The sequence below is a fragment of the Manihot esculenta genome, chromosome 11, assembly GCF_001659605.2.
Source record: "Manihot esculenta cultivar AM560-2 chromosome 11, M.esculenta_v8, whole genome shotgun sequence".
NCBI lineage: Eukaryota > Viridiplantae > Streptophyta > Magnoliopsida > Malpighiales > Euphorbiaceae > Manihot > Manihot esculenta.
The window spans coordinates 22,957,233-22,975,302 of record NC_035171.2 but is presented as its reverse complement, the minus strand read 5'-3'; the positions used below and the strand labels follow the sequence as shown (position 1 = coordinate 22,975,302).

The 18,070-nt window shown below is 34.2% G+C and overlaps 1 protein-coding gene across 2 annotated transcripts; it reads right to left on the bottom strand.

Moving 5' to 3' along the window:
- Positions 1-218: 218 nt before the first annotated feature.
- LOC110626805 (E3 ubiquitin ligase BIG BROTHER-related) lies at positions 219-8,006 on the bottom strand. Of its 2 annotated transcripts, none has more exons than XM_021772909.2 (7): positions 7,625-8,006; positions 6,989-7,334; positions 6,822-6,862; positions 3,352-3,393; positions 3,150-3,271; positions 2,970-3,078; positions 219-580 (listed from the first exon to the last, which is right to left on the bottom strand). In XM_021772909.2, exons 1-7 carry the CDS (start codon positions 7,835-7,837, stop codon positions 515-517), a joined length of 939 nt encoding a protein of 312 aa, XP_021628601.1. In that variant the 5' UTR covers positions 7,838-8,006; the 3' UTR covers positions 219-514. The 2 variants fall into 2 exon arrangements, with proteins under 2 accessions (XP_021628601.1, XP_021628602.1); XM_021772910.2 differs by having other exon boundaries at positions 219-677; positions 7,625-8,005.
- Positions 8,007-18,070: the final 10,064 nt, after the last annotated feature.

The following is an 18,070-nucleotide window of genomic DNA, read 5'->3' as shown; positions in this document are numbered from 1 at the left end:
AAAATAATAAGCTGATTAGAGAAAAACTCTTTAACAGGTAAAATAATAAGCATCACATGAAATATTGATTTAATATACTAATTTTCGTAAGGAAAATTGAAAACCTTAAAGAGGGTGGCTTCATCCCTACAACTGGATAAAGGAAGCCGAATTCCAGGTGGATAACATCACAATTTTAATTAATTAATTATTCTCCAGAAAATGCCTCGCCGCCAAAATGCAAGAAACAGCCTGCATGTGACATTGAATCAAACTAAAATAAACCATCCTTGTGGATCCCCCTGAAGTACAAGTGGCAAAGAAAACAGATGCACCAAAGGCATATTATGTCCACGTTGATAGTTGATAGTTGATAGTTGGCAATTTAAAGCCATTGTACAGTGAATTACAATTGAAGTAAAAGCAATCTTCAATTGCAGAAAGTAGAACACATCTTCATTTGCAAAGCTAAAAATGGATATGGTTCTTGCTGTTGCACTTAAAAGGCTACATTAAAATCACATGTTAGCAATTCTTAAGGCTGGGGATGAATACTGCAACAGCAGGGAGCGTCCATCTTTCCACGAGCATCATGGAACTTCTGCACAAAAGCTTAGATATTAAAGAAGATGTTGATCGTCCAACAAACACTAGCTGTGTCCAGAGGTGGAGACCTCGGTGCTGCAGACAGGACAAACCTGCAGTTGCAGAGAAAGAAGAACATTCATATGTGTCTTTCCCATCACACGTATGAAATGATAATTAACATTTTCCTTCCTAAGGCCTAACCCCAGGAAGTTTGCCTGGTCACAAACAATTAGGAAACCTGAGATCCATGTAGAAATTATTTTATAACCATCTTTCAGCAGCCTATAATATAATTGGGTTACAATATTCAATGACAGGAGTTTGTTGTAGTTTTATCAACTACCAAGTTATGAAACTGAAAGCAACTACCATGCACCCACCAATTCCACTATCGTTCAACCATTCAACAATCTATCAAGGCCAATGAGAAGTAAAGTTCTAATTCTAGGCAAAGAACCAGGATTAAGAAATGAAATGAAATTTTGTTAGAATTGGGGACAATGATGTTCACTCAAAATGAAAGGAAGTACATTGACTTGACAGGTGAACCTGTAAAAATGGACTCTTTAAAGTTAGTAATAACACATAGATTTACCCCCAGTATTCAACCCAAAACAATAGTTTTATAATTTCTCTAGGAACTAGTTTTGCATTTTTATTCACAACAATAGACATGGCTACTTGTACTGTCCAAAAATAGACTCCTAATGAATTTTACATTTTAAAATGCATACATCTGCCTATCTGGTTCTGGTTTCCTACAAAAAGACTTGAGGAATCATCCTGACAACATATAAATTAAAATTTAATTGTTCTATATATATATATATATATATATATAGTTGTCAAACAATTTTAACTTGTCATATGCTAAGGCATCTATAAGACCACAACAACTAAGTTGGGATCAGAGCTTTATTTAAGCAGTTTTTGATGGTCTCCCAGTGATGAAACAGGCCAGCAACTTTGGATTAAAGCATGCGAGGAGCTTGCTTATTGCATTTAAGCGGGTACCCCTCTTGAGGAGAAAGGAACAAAAACTTTCCCCTATTAAAAAGTTGGACTTAAAAAAAAAACCCTTTTACTACCATGCGTCTGCCCATTTAAGACAAGGGCTTGCTAGTCAAATTTTGTGGTTGATTGAAGTCCTAAACTTGGGAGACCTTTCAGTAACAACATTTTCTTCTACTAAGAGACTGTTGACCTAGTTCAAAATGTAAGCTGCAATTAGAGGCACTTTATGTGTTAAAGCTTCTTAGTATATAGTGTATTTATATATTAAATTTTGTTATTACTTTAAACTCCTAGCATTACTTTAAGTAACCGAATGTTTTTGGAAACAACTTACTCAAGCATGTACTTTTAATTTCTTGCGCCTTGCACCTAAGGCAATAAAGTGCGCATTGCCTTGAATGCGTCTTTCACCCTACCTTGAGAAGAGTACTTACAAGTGTTTAAGCAATGTGAGCATGATCATAGCTCATTAAGAAAGAGACTAAAGTTATGCCTCTCGAAATAATATTGAAATTCCTCCAGTTTGCAATGAGATTGATTAGTCCTTAAAATCTTGTTATGAGACGATTTTGCTATTTTAGGTTTCCTATGATTGTTACTAAGTTGCCATTAGTTGACTTACCTTTTTCCAATTTGCCTTGTTTACATCCTTGTTTTCAAAATTTATTTCAAACTTTATCACCAATCTTCTTTTGATTTTTCCCCTTTTCTTTGGATGTTTCCATTGCTTTTTGCCTAATCTCTATAGAAGAAAATGTTGTCCACTAATCTTGCTTGTATGAATTAAAATTATGTTAGACCATAAGCAATTTGCATTAAGGAAAAAAAAAGTTAGATTGAACAACATACAACATATTGCTTTTTGTGACAACGAAGAAGAAAATTTCATCTTGATGAGGAGTATTTCTTAAGTTTTTTTTTTTAGTAATTTCAGCAATTTAGTAGGAATTTAGGAATATGATTTAACAATTTCAACATCTTTTAGTCTTATTTTTATTTGAATTTCAACAAATTTCAACACTAAATCATAGTATCCTACATGAATGTTGTGAATATGAGTTGGCTTGTATAGAAATAATTAACCAATTTCATTTCTTTTGCACCTAATGTCATTCAGGCGTGCAACCTAGGCTGCAGAACCTGTTTGCACAGTAAAGCACCTCCTACAACTATGGAGTTGAGCATATGCTATGGTAACTGAGGAAAGGCAACAGCAATTACTGATTTATGTGTCCTCTGGTAGGGGAGAAACTACCGACAATAAACTATTCAGTCCACATCAAAGAGTCAAGTGTAGAAAAATAGAAGCTACAAACTATGCTTTCTCGAAGAAAATTATCAAGAAACAAGTATACACAGAGGTATATTATATAAAAAAGGAAGCATACCTTGTTTATTTTCAACCAATCATTTATGCATTCTGAATGATAGGAATGCTTGCAAGAAAGTACTGTCAGGGTCTCACCATCATCATAATCTAATCGACATATAACACAGCTGAAACACAACCACAAAGATTTAGTTATAACATACCTAATAGTAAAATAAAATTAGGCATTTGAACTTACGAATCATTACTTCCATTCTGACTGCTTCCTGCCTTGTAATTTACCGAAGGCAAAGAGGCAATTGTATCAGCAGAAAGCCCTCTACTCTCAGTTCCAACGACTTCACCCAGTGCAAGCAACTCCTGGAATAATTGAAACATATTATAAAAAGTAAAGCAAACTAGAAGCTAGATTAAAAGCACAAGATTGAAACCCAGCTTACCTCGTATGAAAGTTCATCTGGATCAACCTCCTCCCATGCATCCTGCACATTCAAGATCAAATCTCAGAGGCATATGATGACAACAGAATTAAGCAGAGCAGAAAATGAATAATTTCACATATTCTGGACAAGGCCTCATTTGTATGCCATTGACATATATACTTATCAACTAGAAACTAGGAGCACTAAAACACAGGCACTCTTAAGCAGCAAACAATTTCAATAAAAGTTTATAAGATGGCTTTAATACCAATAAAAGCTTCAAACTTGCATGCAACACTAATAATCTTAGTAATTGCAGAGATTAAACACCTAGTATGGAAATTGGACAGCTATATATTTTTTCCGCTGGAAATTACAGAGGCAATAGAAAATAAATTGGGTAATGCATGCACCACCATACCAGGAAAACGACGGATATAACAAGATAACAGGACATAGAACAAAAATACCAGACAACAATGACAAAATATTGAGCATCTATGGTTGAAACAAAAATCTACAGCCATTTAATAGCATTCAATTAAAATACTGTCTCTTCCACAAGAGGTAGGCAAGCAGCCTCTGATTGATTTGCAACACAGTATTTTTTTTGGTTCCACAATAATAGGAATAAGTCAAGCTTCAGAGACTACACAATTAAACATACCAATAACAATACATAAGACTAGATCAACTTTAGCTAAACACAAAAGACCTCTTTAGTAATTTATACTCTTAGTGATTGTTTCATACAGAAATTACAAATTACTATAGAAATTTATAATCCTTTTTTAGGCTAACTTTAAAGCAAGAAAAGGTAGAGAGTTATGTGAGAATCATGCTTTGCAAAAAGAGATTGCATACTAATCCTTAGACTACAAATACAAGCTAATAAGATTAAATAGTAAACAAATTTAGATCATAGATTATGAATAAACATCCAATTACAGTAAACTAAAATAAGGTCATCCATTTCCATCATCACAACAACGATAACAATTATACCTTAAAAACCAAATGAGTTGGAGTTGGCAATATGGAGTTTTTGCTATTTAGCATTGTTTGAAACCAAACCAATTCTGCATCAATATCCAAGACTCTTAAAAAAAAGTCTTTTTTCCTCCACGTCATTTTTAGGTGTTCTACTTTCCCCTTATCATTCCTTCAACTAGTAACTCGTTACACCTAGATGCCTACATTAGACACGATAAAACCATCTAAATCATCCTTTCTCATTTAATTCACTATGTTCTACACGTACTCCCAAGAAGATTTTTCATTCCTGACCTCATCACTATCTTGATACTAGACATCTTTCTTAACATCCACATTTCTACCAAACTCATCTTATGAGTATGTTATATCTTAGATGTCCAACAGTCCCTCCAATACAACATGGCTAGCCTAACCATAGTTCTCCAAAACTTACTTTTCACATTGGCAGGGATCGTACACTTGTATAGCATGTTGGTTGAATTCCTCCATTTCACACATCATGTTTTAGTCTCATTGCAAACAATAGAAGTTAGAAAAGAAAAATCAATTGAACTAAATTCTTGCAAAATCCTTGATTCCAAATAGAGGCTAGAGAATCCACTGTCAATTCTACCATGTGTGGGCTTACCGTATGTTCTCATGAACACCAAATCAAATAAAAGAACAAAAGAAAGAAAGCAACATTAAATGAGAAATTAGCATCACTCTACAAAATGATTAGAAAAGATGCTTATTCTGATTAGGGTTTCTCTGTACACAATCTCTCTCTCTCTCTCTCTCTCTCTCCCCCCTATCGTCCTTCTTAACTCTCAATTTCCCCTTCCTTTTGTTCTAGCCCTTCTAAGTCCTTTTTGTTTCCAACAACTATTCTTATCCTTCAAAACCCAAAAATAAAAGCCTAGGACCATCCTTACACACCCCATCCCCCAACCCCCTACAAGGACAGCCTCTGTCTCACACTCCCTTTTCTGTAAGCTTTGATTTTTCTTATTTTTTTTTTCTTCTCTGCAAGGTTTTCAATAAAGAGAATAAAAAACACTGGAAGTGATGAAACTAAATTTGAATTTCATAATAATGAAGAAGAAGATTATGTCATACTTGATAACAAGTAGTAACTATTTAATAGGTGTACAATACTAGCATTACTGCTTTAAGTCTTTTTTAAAATCTTCAGTCTTTTTCTTTTATTTGAAAAACGTTGATTTAAGATTCTAAAATATGTTATGCATATTAACCATCTTAAGATATAAATAATTTATCTTAAACTTTATTTCTTTTGTGCCTCACCTGTAACAAATATACACTTTTGCCTTGGGCTTAGGCTCCAAGACCTTTCTGCAATAGAATGCACATTGCACCTTTAATAACTATCAAATAAATATAGTGCTGAATTTTACCCAAAAAGTCTCATACCACACTGAACTTTCAAAACATCCTATGACACACCTAAAATATTTAAAAGTATAATTAAGATGACTTCACAATCATAATCAGCAAGTAATGTGAATCTTTTAAGACATTCTTAGACCAATTTGAATCCAAAAAAGAGATTTTTTGAGTGTAGAAAATACAAGTTTCAATTTCAAAATTAGTCTAATATGCAATTTGTTATTATTAGTTTATCGACTTTTAACGGTGAACTTGTGCAGCAATTGAGGGTTGTAGATATATGTTTAACACGGTTTGTAATCCATGTTGCCTTGTATTAAAATGGAGAGGTCATCTTGATTATAATTTTTAAAATAGTTGCATTGTGTCATAGAATATCTTCAAAGTTCAGAATGCTAAAATACTTTTTTGATACATGTAAAATAGCATCTACAAGAAAACAAAGAGTTTTGGATTCAAATATTGAAGAAAATCTCACCCCGTTGCCTCAAGATGGTATTTCTTAAGAAGCTCTAATCAACCCGCTCATTGAAAAGGATCAAAATGCTAGTTTCCTCGAAAGAAGGCAACAGCCTCTACTAATTAATTAATCCACACCTTTTGTCTCAAGGCTTGAATCAACCCTAAAGATAAAGACTTCAAATTAAAAGAAAGCAGTCACAATATTAGCTAATTATCCCTCTGCTCTTCCGCCCACCCCCTGCATCTTTTTCTTGTCAAAAAGAGTGGAGGAGGATAAAAGAAAATTCTTCAGACATGTACAACATGATGAAAAAGCACAAATAACATTTGTTTAAAGTGTGAGATCAATGACACTGACATCTGCTCAAGTAAATCACTTTTTGACTATGTTCTCAGCACATTAATACTAGAATCATCAAAGTGCAGGCAGATTAGCAAAAAGAGGAGATGCACCAGTTAATATATCATCTATACCTTTTATTACCAAAGACAAAAATGTTGACAATCAATTCAACAGGCAGCACATAACAGTTGAAGGTTTATTATAAAATGTCACACGACGAGACATTGTCAGGTTAAGGTCATCCCTCAACAAGAGAATTGGAAAAGGGAGAATTCAATAAAGGGATACAAAATTTTACCTGAGAGTTACCACCATGATCCTCACTGTCCTCTACTTCTCCTGTAAAAAATAAAAGCAAGTACGTTAAGCTTGAAGGGTCTTATGAAGACAAAAACACAGAGACATGCAGATGGATATAGAGCAAGGGAGGAAAAAAAAAGATCCTTGTTGATTGTTAACACTCACGATCATTTATTCCAGCAAGAGCCAACAATCTAGCAGCCATTTCTCTTTCTTCAGCATCCTGTAAGGCTCTGGCATAGGCCTCATCACTAGAAAACATAGAAGGGTCAAGATGAATGCCAGGAATATTATCAACTCCAGCATCATCATGAGCATGTGCATCAAATGCATCCATGCCATCATCAGTGCCATCTTCATCCTCATCCTCATCCTCATCCTCATCGCCTCCTTCAGTTTCAACATCAGGATCACCAAAATCATCCTCATCATCATGCAAATAGCTTCCAGCTTCCCAACTTCCATAATCGCTCCCGTCATTGTTCAATCTTAACATCATGTATGCCCTTTCCTACTCCATAATAAATTAATACGTCAACGAAAACGCAAAGAAGTAAATAAAAAACTAGGAGATCCTTTAACCCAATATATTTTGGTCATTGAATAATCTTCCATTAGGGTGTCAAGTAAGCACATTAAAAGATTTAACAAATAAAAATAAAAGCAAACAAACCCATTAAATTAAAATTAAAAACTGAGGTAAACTATGAACACAATTGAAGTTGGGATTCAATATAACGATGAAGAACCAAACGATTAATTATCTACAAAACTAGTGTCATGTGAGCGAAAGAGAGAAACCTGTTCTTGAAGTGTGCGGGCAAGAGCGAGGTCCGCATCAACCTGACTAAGATTAGTGAAGGGAGTTCTTCTGGAAGAGTGACGAGGAGGCTGGGGTTCCTCTTGGTCTCCAGTATCATTCGCAGAATCTAAATTAAGGACCTGTTCCTGCTCCTGTTCTTGTTCCCTACTATTCTTTGCTTCTCCTGAACCTAAGTTAACGTTGTTCTCCATATGGTACTTTCTTCTGGTGGGGATTTGGAGACGCTCTTGCGATTTCTTGGCTTTTTAAGATGGATCGATTTTTCTTTCTTGGGTTTGATCGAATCCAGAATAATTCAAAGAATCAAGAAGGAAGATGTTAAGAGGTGATAGGGACCAATTTCGGGCACTGCGGCTCCGGGTTTTCAATCCACAGATATACTTTGAGAACAATTTCAATTAGGTCCCTACATGTTACCGTTATTTACTAAATTATCCTTAAATTATACTTTGATGTGTCTTTTGGCCGAATGTATAGTTACTCATACTGATCGAAATGAATTCATTGCACACTCAAATTAAAATTATAATTTATTTAATATTTAAATTTATAAAAATTATAATAATTAAATATAAATTAATTATATTATTAAAATTTATAATAAAAAGTAAAAATGAATCATATATTTTATAATTGTACTTTATATTTTATTAATTACACTTTAAATTTTTATAAATTAATATAATTTTATTATTTTATAAAATTTAAATTTTAATTAATAAAATTTTAAATATAATTAATAATAAATTAAATTTTTTTATTGTTTAATAAATAATAATACAATTAATTTATATTTAATTACAATAATTTATATAAATTTAAATATTTAATAGAATATGTTGAATTCGACCTAATAGATAATTTTCCTTATTTAGTTAATTTTCGAATGAATTAGGATCGACTCAAATTTAATAGAATATAAATTTAATTTAAATATTTATTAAATTAATTTAAAATAATAAAAAAATAAATATGTTTTTAGTCTATATTTATTATTTTATCTCTAAGTTTATAATTATTTATAAATATTCTCTATATTTTTAAAAACTCAAAAAACTTCCTATTATCTTCAGTAATGATTTTGTTCTTTCATCAAACTTTAACCTATTTTCTAGTAAAAAACAAATATTCAAATGAAGGAGAAAAACCTTAAAACTCAAAATTCCCTTCCCCACAAGCTTTCATCATTTTGTCATTATCTTCTAATTATCAATAATTAAAGCTTCTTTTGCCATTTTCCCAATTCATGAAAAGATTTTGACGAAAAAAAAAAAGAAATAATTTTATAAAAAAAGAATTTAAATAAACTTTTATAAAACTTTTCAGATAAAAAAAATTTAAATTTTTCAAGTTAAAAGAAATTTAAATTTTTTTATTTTAAATAAAAATTTTATAAAAAAAATTAATTAAATTAAATTCTTATAAAACTCCTACATTCTAAACAAAGGGAAAGTAAGTATTTAAAAGTAGTATAAATATCATTACATCTAATTTGATAAATCTAGATTTGATCACACACACGCAATTACAGAAAAGAAGAAAAAGAAGAATTATTGAGCAAGGCAAAAGCGCAACTTCTACTTAAAATTCAGTAATAAGATATTCTAAGTATATGCACAACAGTTATTAAAAAAAAATCTATTACTTATGCTTAAAATCTCTAGTTACATCACAAAATAGTTGAATATACTTGTTCAAGTTCTTGAGAATCATAAGGCCTACCGGAAAACATAAGGCTAAGTTCAAAACCTGATTAAAATAGAGTTTGTCTTTCTTTGAACCCCTTTTAAAGTGAACGACTACTAAATACTCGTCTTCAACCAACAAAGAGACTAGATAAATTATTTTTTTTAGAAAGAGTATAAACATATAATTTTTCTTTAGTCTTAATCTAGGTGCAACTCTAATAACTACTTTTAAATACCTCGTAATATTTATTGAATAACAGAATATTTCACAGGGTGATGGATAACATAACAGTTTAATTAATTATTAGAAAATTAAAATATCTCATGGATAGATAGGTGATATAGAAATAAGTCCATGACTTTCCTACTTAATTGCATTTCATGTTTTAAATAAAAATTTTAGATAAGGTTGGAGAATAGGGGTAGACCCATTTTCAATGGCAAGTTCAGTTTGTTAGATGTGCCCAAAAGCCATGAGTAATAGTTGATTATTTGACATAATCTTACTATCAATTGCAATAAACAATTTAATTAATTTAAAAGGTTGTTTCATAAATAAATATGATCTATTTTCTATTAACTTTTGTTGTAGTTCTATTTTTAAAAGATTGAGAATGTAATGATGGAACGTAATTATATAAAATGCTATAAAAGCATTCATAGTCATAGGATGTCTCATTAGGAATTATTCATCCAGAGTAAACTATCACCTCCAATTATCTCTACTGATTAATATAAAGATATTGATGATAGTAGAGTAGTGAGTCTCATACCATGAAACATATCATGTCTAGATAGATATATGGGCACTCACAGTGATGAGTGGACAAAAAAAGTGGCACTTAAATGAAGAATATATAGAGTTTAAATGCTCATTCATCTAGAACATAATAATACATATAATCATTAGACTTGAGATGATACTTACTTTATATGCAGGTGGTTTGAATTTGATACCACCTAACATACGTATAGGTATATAGCAAGTGTTGATTCAAGTTAGTTGTACATGTGTTAGAATGTGAATATAATCTGTACATAATTAAAGGATATTACATAATCACAGGCTAATTGATACTAATTGATTGATAGAGGATTCTTAAGAGTTGCCTTAATAAAGCAGTGTAATCTATATATAAAAATACTTACTTAAATAGAGAAAATATACATAAATTGCTTAATTGTTCCTTGTGTTGTTACATGATATCAGAGCCTTTGAGCTAATTTTGGATGTCTATTCTTTGGGTTTCTTAGATTGAGAAATTGGTTGTTGGGTCACCAAGTTTGGATGCCCATTTATGTAATACCCGGCTAGACTCCGGTATCGGAATTCCTACCGTCTGGTGGAATCTCGGATGTCGGAGACCTCTAGAAGGGTAAAACCATGTTTTCATGAAATGTTTTAATTTTTTTGATGATTTTAAGTAAAGAGGAAATGAGTTTTTGAATAAAAACACCCTTGGAGGAAAACTCAGGTTCGGCCGCCGAAACTCAAAGTTCGGCCGCCGAACATGCATGCATTTCGGGTGAGCCTTAGGCCCCCGAAGGCATAAGTGAGGGAAGCCCAGGTTCGGCCGCCGAACCTCAAGTTCGGCCGCCGAACATGGCATGCATGCAGAGGCACGTTCAGCCCCCGAACGTGGCCTGGCCAGCCACTATAAAAGGGTCCCTTAGCCGAAAACGGGCGAGCTTTTTCCCCATTTTCGGCCAAGGTGAGCCCTTCCGCCGTTCCTCACCATCCTTGAGTTATTTCCTTCAAATCTTTCAAGATTTTCACAAGTGTTTGCTTTGTTTTGAAGATTTTCGAGTTTAGAGCGAGTTTTGGAGCTTTGAGGTTCAAGAACTCAAATCTCTCCCATCTCCGAGTTAGGGTCGTCTTCCTCTCGATCTACAAGAGGTAAGGGCCGATCTTGAGCTCACTACATGTTTTTAACAAGTTTTAAGTTGATTCTTGAAGTAGAAATGCATGTGTAGGGTTTTATGAGTTTTTGGGTTTATATTGGTTTATGGACAATGTATGTTGGATTTGTGTTGTTTGATGTGTTGTAGTTGGGGTTTAAGGTAGTTTGAAACCCCTAGGAGCCAATGTATGTTTATTTGCATGATTTGAATGAGTGATATGCATGTTGGAATGAGAAGGAGAGGTTTTTGTGCAAAGGGAACCAAGTTTCTGCCCTTTGGCAGAAACCAGGTTCAGCAGCCGAAGGACTTTCGGCCGCTGAACCTGCCTGGGAGGCAGGCCTTTCGGCTGCCGAAGTTGCCCCCGAAAAGAGACTTTCGTCTCTGTCTGGGACTTTCGGCCGCCGAACCTGCTTGGGTTTCGGCTCTGGAGGGACTTTCGGCCGCCGAACCTGCCGCTGAAAGTGCCCTGTCCAGCCTTTCTTTGCATGTTTTGCATGGATGTTTTGAGGTGTTTTAGGGGGTTTTTGGGGAATGTTTTTAGAGTTATGTTCTAGTTGTTTGGTCCCTCATTTGAGTCCACCTGTGTAGGTTCGGACCCGAGGAACCGAGGACCCCAGCAGTGAGTCCAGCTGCTTCTGAGTCAGTAGAGCTTCAGCCAGAGGTGAGTAGAATAAACCTTTACGATTTAAAGCAAATAAGTTATAAAGTCTTTAGCATGTTCATGCATCATGAATGCCATGTGATGAATTAGGTTGTTTGCATTAGAATTCACGAATATGTTGCATTGCATTTATGATGTTGATGTGGATTGGTTATGGAATGATCCTTTAGTCCTCATATGGTATGATGATGCTACGGCATAATATGGTATGGAAGTTCAGGTTGTACCCATTCTACGTCCCTAGCACTATGTAAGAGAAAGTCTAGGTTGTACCCATTCTACGTCCCTGGCACATTGGTATGTATGATATATTATGTTAAGAGAAAGACCGGTTGTACCCATTCTACGTCCCGGCACTTTGGAATGTAGAGGACTATTGGTGACAGTACCATCCGAGATGTGATTTGTTGTGATGTGTTGCATTATATGATGGCATGAGATTTAAATGTTGTTTTCTATTATTCTGCTCACTAGACTCTAGTAGCTCACCCCTTTTCCCTAATCCCCCAGGATTGCAGGTACGGGCTAGACAGAGAAGTCAAGAAGAGTAAAGTCATTTGTTTGTAATAGATAGAAAGTGGACATGATAAATTATAAGATGATGTAAAATTGAATAGTTATGTTATGTATAATGATATTGAGGTTTAGAAGTGTGCTTGACCATAGTATATTGTAATCCCTTTTTGATACATGATCTTAATGTTTATTGATGACTATGTTTAGCCAACTCAACACATGTTATGCCACCCATTGGGGGCATTGATGAAACCCCACAGAGGGGTCAAGTTTATGATTATGTATATGTTCAGTGCATGCATAGGTTGAGTTTGGTGTATGATAGAATGTATGAAAGAAAAGTTTTAATTTTTATGTATGTTGTTGATCATGTATGGGATTAAACAGGTTTACAGGTTACATGTCAGGCTTGCTACAGGTCCCGGTAGCCTTAAGCCGATCTGGATCCTAGCGTCGGTAGCGGTCCGATTTTCGAGTCGTTATAATTTAGTCTCATCGTCGACACAGGGAGAGGTGCAACATTATTTTTGGTCGTTCCCCATAAAATGGTGATTAGAGCTGCTGCAAGTAGTTCTCATGCTCGGATCCAAGTTTCAGCCTCAGTTTCAAGCGACGACACGTGGGAGTACGTGTGGCATCCATTTTTCCTTGGGCTTCTTTTCTGACGATCGGCCAATCATTTTCGACACATCTTTAATGGAACTCCAACCATCCGACATTGATTGGGAAGTGTTCTTTAGTGGTAGCCAGTAGTTCATTGGTTTGGTGTTATTGTCCACCAAGTTTGACCTCTTTTTTTACTGTGAGCGGGTTCTATTGTCTTCTTTTAATTTGTTTGAAGGTATAAGAGTATAGGTTTTTGGTTGAAATAACTTTTGACAATAAGACCCATATTAATAAAATTATTCCGATGCCTACTAAAACTACAAAACATAGGTTGAAAGGGTCCTCTCTAGTAGCGGCTATCGCTGAGACAGGTAAAACTTATCTTATTTCCTCTTCGCATAAATAGGTCATTGATTCTGGTACCATGGATGACATGACAGGTAATCTTCATATTTTTGTTAGCTTCCGATCTCATAAATCATCTTTTCTTATTACTATAACTGATGGGTCAATCTATAATGTTGAGAGTTCTTGGACTGTTAAACCTACCTTCTTCTATTACCCTATCATTTGTGTTAAATTTATCTAATTTTGCCTTTAATTTAATCTCTATGAGTAAACTTACCAAAAACCTAAATTATTGTGTTTCTTTTTTTTCCTAATCATTGTCTCATTCATGATCTTTTGACGAACTAGATTATTGGTAAAGGACATGCATCTAGAGGTTTATACATTTTGAATGCATGGGTACCTCGATCTGTTGCCTGCTCTAGTGTCGTGTTTCAGTTTAAAGTATATTATCGATTGAGACATCCTTCTTTACTGGTTTTGAAGAAGTTATGCCCTCAATTTCATGAGGTATCTTCACTGGAGTGTGAGTCATGTCATTTTGCAAAACATCATCGAAGCTTTTTAAGTCCTAGAGTTAATAAATGAGCTGAGTCTGCTTTTGAATTAGTTTATTCGGAAGTTTGGGGATCATGTCTGGTTTGGTCTAAGACTAGATTAAAATATTTTATCAGTTTTGTGGATGATTTCTCTAGAATCACTTGGATTTATTTTATGAAGCATCATCCAAAGTGTTTTCTCATTTCTCTGTCTTTTGTATTGAAATCAAGACTCAATTTTATGTTTCTATGCAAATTTTTCCAAGTAACAATGCCAAAAAATATATGTCAGAATTATTTCAGACTTATATGACTCAACATGATATTTTTCACCAATCTTTATGTGTTGATACACCCGCTCAAAATGGGGTAGCTGAAAGGAAGAATCGACATCTTCTTGAGACTGCTCGAGCTCTATTGTTTCAAATGCAAGTTCCTAAGCAATTCTATGCCGATGTTGGCTCTACTGCATTATTCCTCATTAATGGCATGCCCTCTATAGTATTAAACGGTAATACTCCTTATCATCTCCTCTTTCCTTAGAAGTTAGTATTTCCTCTAGAACCATGACTTTTTGGCAGCATTTGCTATGTTCGGGATGTCAGACCTCAGGTGACTAAACTTGATCCTAAAGCTTTGAACTGTGGTTTTTTTTTTGGATATTATCACCTTGAGAAGGGGTATCGGTGTTAGTCTCCTAAGCTCAACAAATATCTGGTCTCAACAGATGTAACCTTTTTCGAGCAAATTCCTTTTTATCGTGTTGTACAAACCTCTACTAATCAGGAAGAGGACGATGAGTGGCTCATATATAGAATCACGTTTGATGGTGTGAACTCTTTGAGTGTGCCTTCTGCTGCACTTCTGATGGTAACATTTCTCTTAGTACTCGGCCTCTTGATAAATTGGAAGTTATTTAAAGTTAGTCTCGGAGACCAATACCTAATGATACATGTCCTGTACCAGAATCTTCTTCGCCATTGGATCCACTACCTAGTGACCTTGACCTCCCAATTAGTCTTCGTAAAGGTAAACGACAGTGTAAGTCTACCTATTTTCACAAATCATAAAAGTTTGCAGCACATCTTGAGTCGAAACTGAACTTGAGACAGACATGATGGGTAGCACTGCTTAGTGATTATGATTGTATGATTCAAAATATTGAACTTGAACTTGTAGCCTGGTATATAACCATGAAAAGCAGTTTTATGGATTTATAAAAAAATAGGAAGGTTGTAAAAAATGTTCAATAAGGTTAAAGGAGCTATCTTATAAATGCAGAAGACATTTATTAATAAGATACGATAAATTAACAAATTGGTATCTATAGGGACAATGGTTTAAGGATTAAAAAAATTATTCGTTTGCTTGTTGAGTCTAAGGAGTTAGAGTATTGCTAAGGAGTTAGAGTATCTATTATTATTTAGTTTTTATAGTAATTTCATTCTCAAAAGATTGAGAATATGATGACAGGAACGTAATTATATAATATGACATATGATGTTTAAGCAGATATATGGATGCTCATACTGATGGGTGGATCAAATTGCTTAGATAAAAAACACATCGAGTTTACTCTTGTCAATATTCATTCATCTAGATTATAATATTGTATATAGTCTTTAGACTTGAGATGACACTTATCTCATGTGCAGTTGGTTTAAGTTTGATACTACTTATATGTTTGTACTATGCATGGGTATATAGCGAGTGTTAGCTCAAATTAGTTGTACATAGAGGTAAAAGGTTAATCAAGATGGTTACCCTAGATAAACAAGCAGAATCCAATGACCATGTTAATTGTTCTTGAAAATAAATATTTGGCCTGTAATGGTCAGCTGCTTGCTTGCGGATTTGCGGCAGCTGTTCCGTGCCACATCGATAGATTTGAAAAAAATTAAATTGTATATAATAGGTAGTACGAAACTACTAAATAACTTGGGTTAACCATTTTGGGCCAAGTGGAAAGTGGGCCCAAAAGTTATTTGGGTTAGTTTGGGCCCGGCTGTTTCAATTAGTATTAGAGCCACCCTGGGTTAGACAAACTGTGCGGAGCTAGTAGGCCTGCAAGGAAAGGGCTATTCGTGAGAGACGAGGTGGAGCCGCCTGAGGTACTAGTGAACCACAATATTTAAGGATTCAGTCCTGATTAGTAGTTGTATCCATTCAGTTGCGACGAGGACGTCGCAAATTTAGCATTCAGTTGCGAGGAGGACGTCGCAAATTTAGCGAGATCGAGTATAACGGTCAGCTACCTGCTTGCGGATTTGCAGCAGCTGTTCCATCCCACATCGGTAGATTTGACGTCCCACATCGATAGATTTGAAAAAAATTAAATTGTATATAATATATAGCACGAAACTACTAAATAACTTGGGTTAACCATTTTGGGTCAAGTGGAAAGTGGGCTCAAAAGTTATTTGAGTCAGTTTGGACCCGGCTGTTTCATGGCCAATGTAGCTCAACTTAGAAAAAGGGTTTTCTAATATAAGACTTGGAGATCAAAAATTGAAATTAAGTTAGGTCATATGATCTAGAGTATTGAGAGTTGACTTGGATCGAGATTTCATAATGAAAGGATTTTAGTGCATGGTGATTTATGGACATGATTCAGATTGAATGAAAAAATATATTTATTGTTAGTTAGATAGTCATAGCATGTTATAAATGAGTTAGGCGCATTATCACATTTCATTCTTATTTTGTAATATCCACTTTTAAGGTTAATTTTAGTGAACATGCATCAATCATATAACTCATCTATCATATTATCTAGTACATGAACTGAATGGTCATACTTTATAATAATTTTGTTAATCACGCGACAGTTAATGCACATTCTCCACATCCCATCTTTCTTTGGTACGGTAACATTGGCACAATACCTTTGCAAAGGCTAGTCAACTTACCCTGAAGTTCCTTCATCTCCTATGGATTACTCTTATAGGCTAGTCAATTTGGTATGGACGCTTCTTCAATTTGGTATGGACGCTTCTAACACTAATTTATTGCTCAATACACAAAGATGGCAATCCTGCGAGCACGCATCTCATCAATGAACATCCTCAAACTCCTACGAAAATGAAATAAAAGTACTAAATAAATTTTAGTTAAAGGTAAATAGGAGAAAATAATTTTTCTTTGAAACTAATTAACACTAGTGCTCTTTTGCTAAGATAGGTTCATTTCAATTCTCTTTCTTTTGCGGAGAAGCTCATTTTATTTTTCAATCTCCAAGTTGCTCTTTTTTACGATCAATTCTTTTTTTTTTCTTTGCACAAATACACACATTTGGACATTTTACATATTTTTTTTGGTTCATGGCCTCTTTTCTCTCTTCTTTTGTGCTCATTATCCAAAGTCCTAGATTGTGATTTAAACATTTTAACTTGATCCTCGAAGACTTATAGGAGATAACAACGTATAACTATAACTCTACCTATTCAAGTAAAATGAGAATCAATTTTGATATTCATTGTGTGACACCTTTTGATTAAATTACCATGGCCTTCTCAATAAGAGATGACCAACTTACATTAGAACTAATCACATGTGACCTCATCGACTTATCGTCCTATGGATAATGGAACAATGACCTTCCTTGTCATTTTTACTTTGCCATTATCATTCGACCATTAAAGTCGATATGACTTAGATGCTTCTCACGCTTCATCCTTAACTCTTCTACTAAAATTGCACTAGCAATATTAATGCATCTCCTATTATCAATGATCAAAACGCATACCTTCTCACCTATGAGGCATTGTGTGTAGAAGATATTTTTTCATTATTTTAAGCCTTTTTCATTTTATCTATATATTTAATACACACGTGGCAATAAATGACTTATCCCGTAGAATATACTCAATATCTTCCTCATCTGAAGAGTCTTTTCATGATGACATGCTATCACTATTTGATTTCGACTTAGAGATAACTTCACCATTATCTCATAGAATCACGATCGTATTTCCAAACAATTGAAGCACTTGATATTCCAGCTAAAGCACCTATGTTAAGTGTTTTACTTCTAAAACCCTAGTCTTTACTTTCAATCATTTTTTCTTTATCCTTTTCGTCATGTTTGGACCATTTTGAAGTCCAAGTGTTTGTTTTTGAAAAGTCTTCATATGATTTTTGTATTTGGAGATGAGTTGTTGGAAC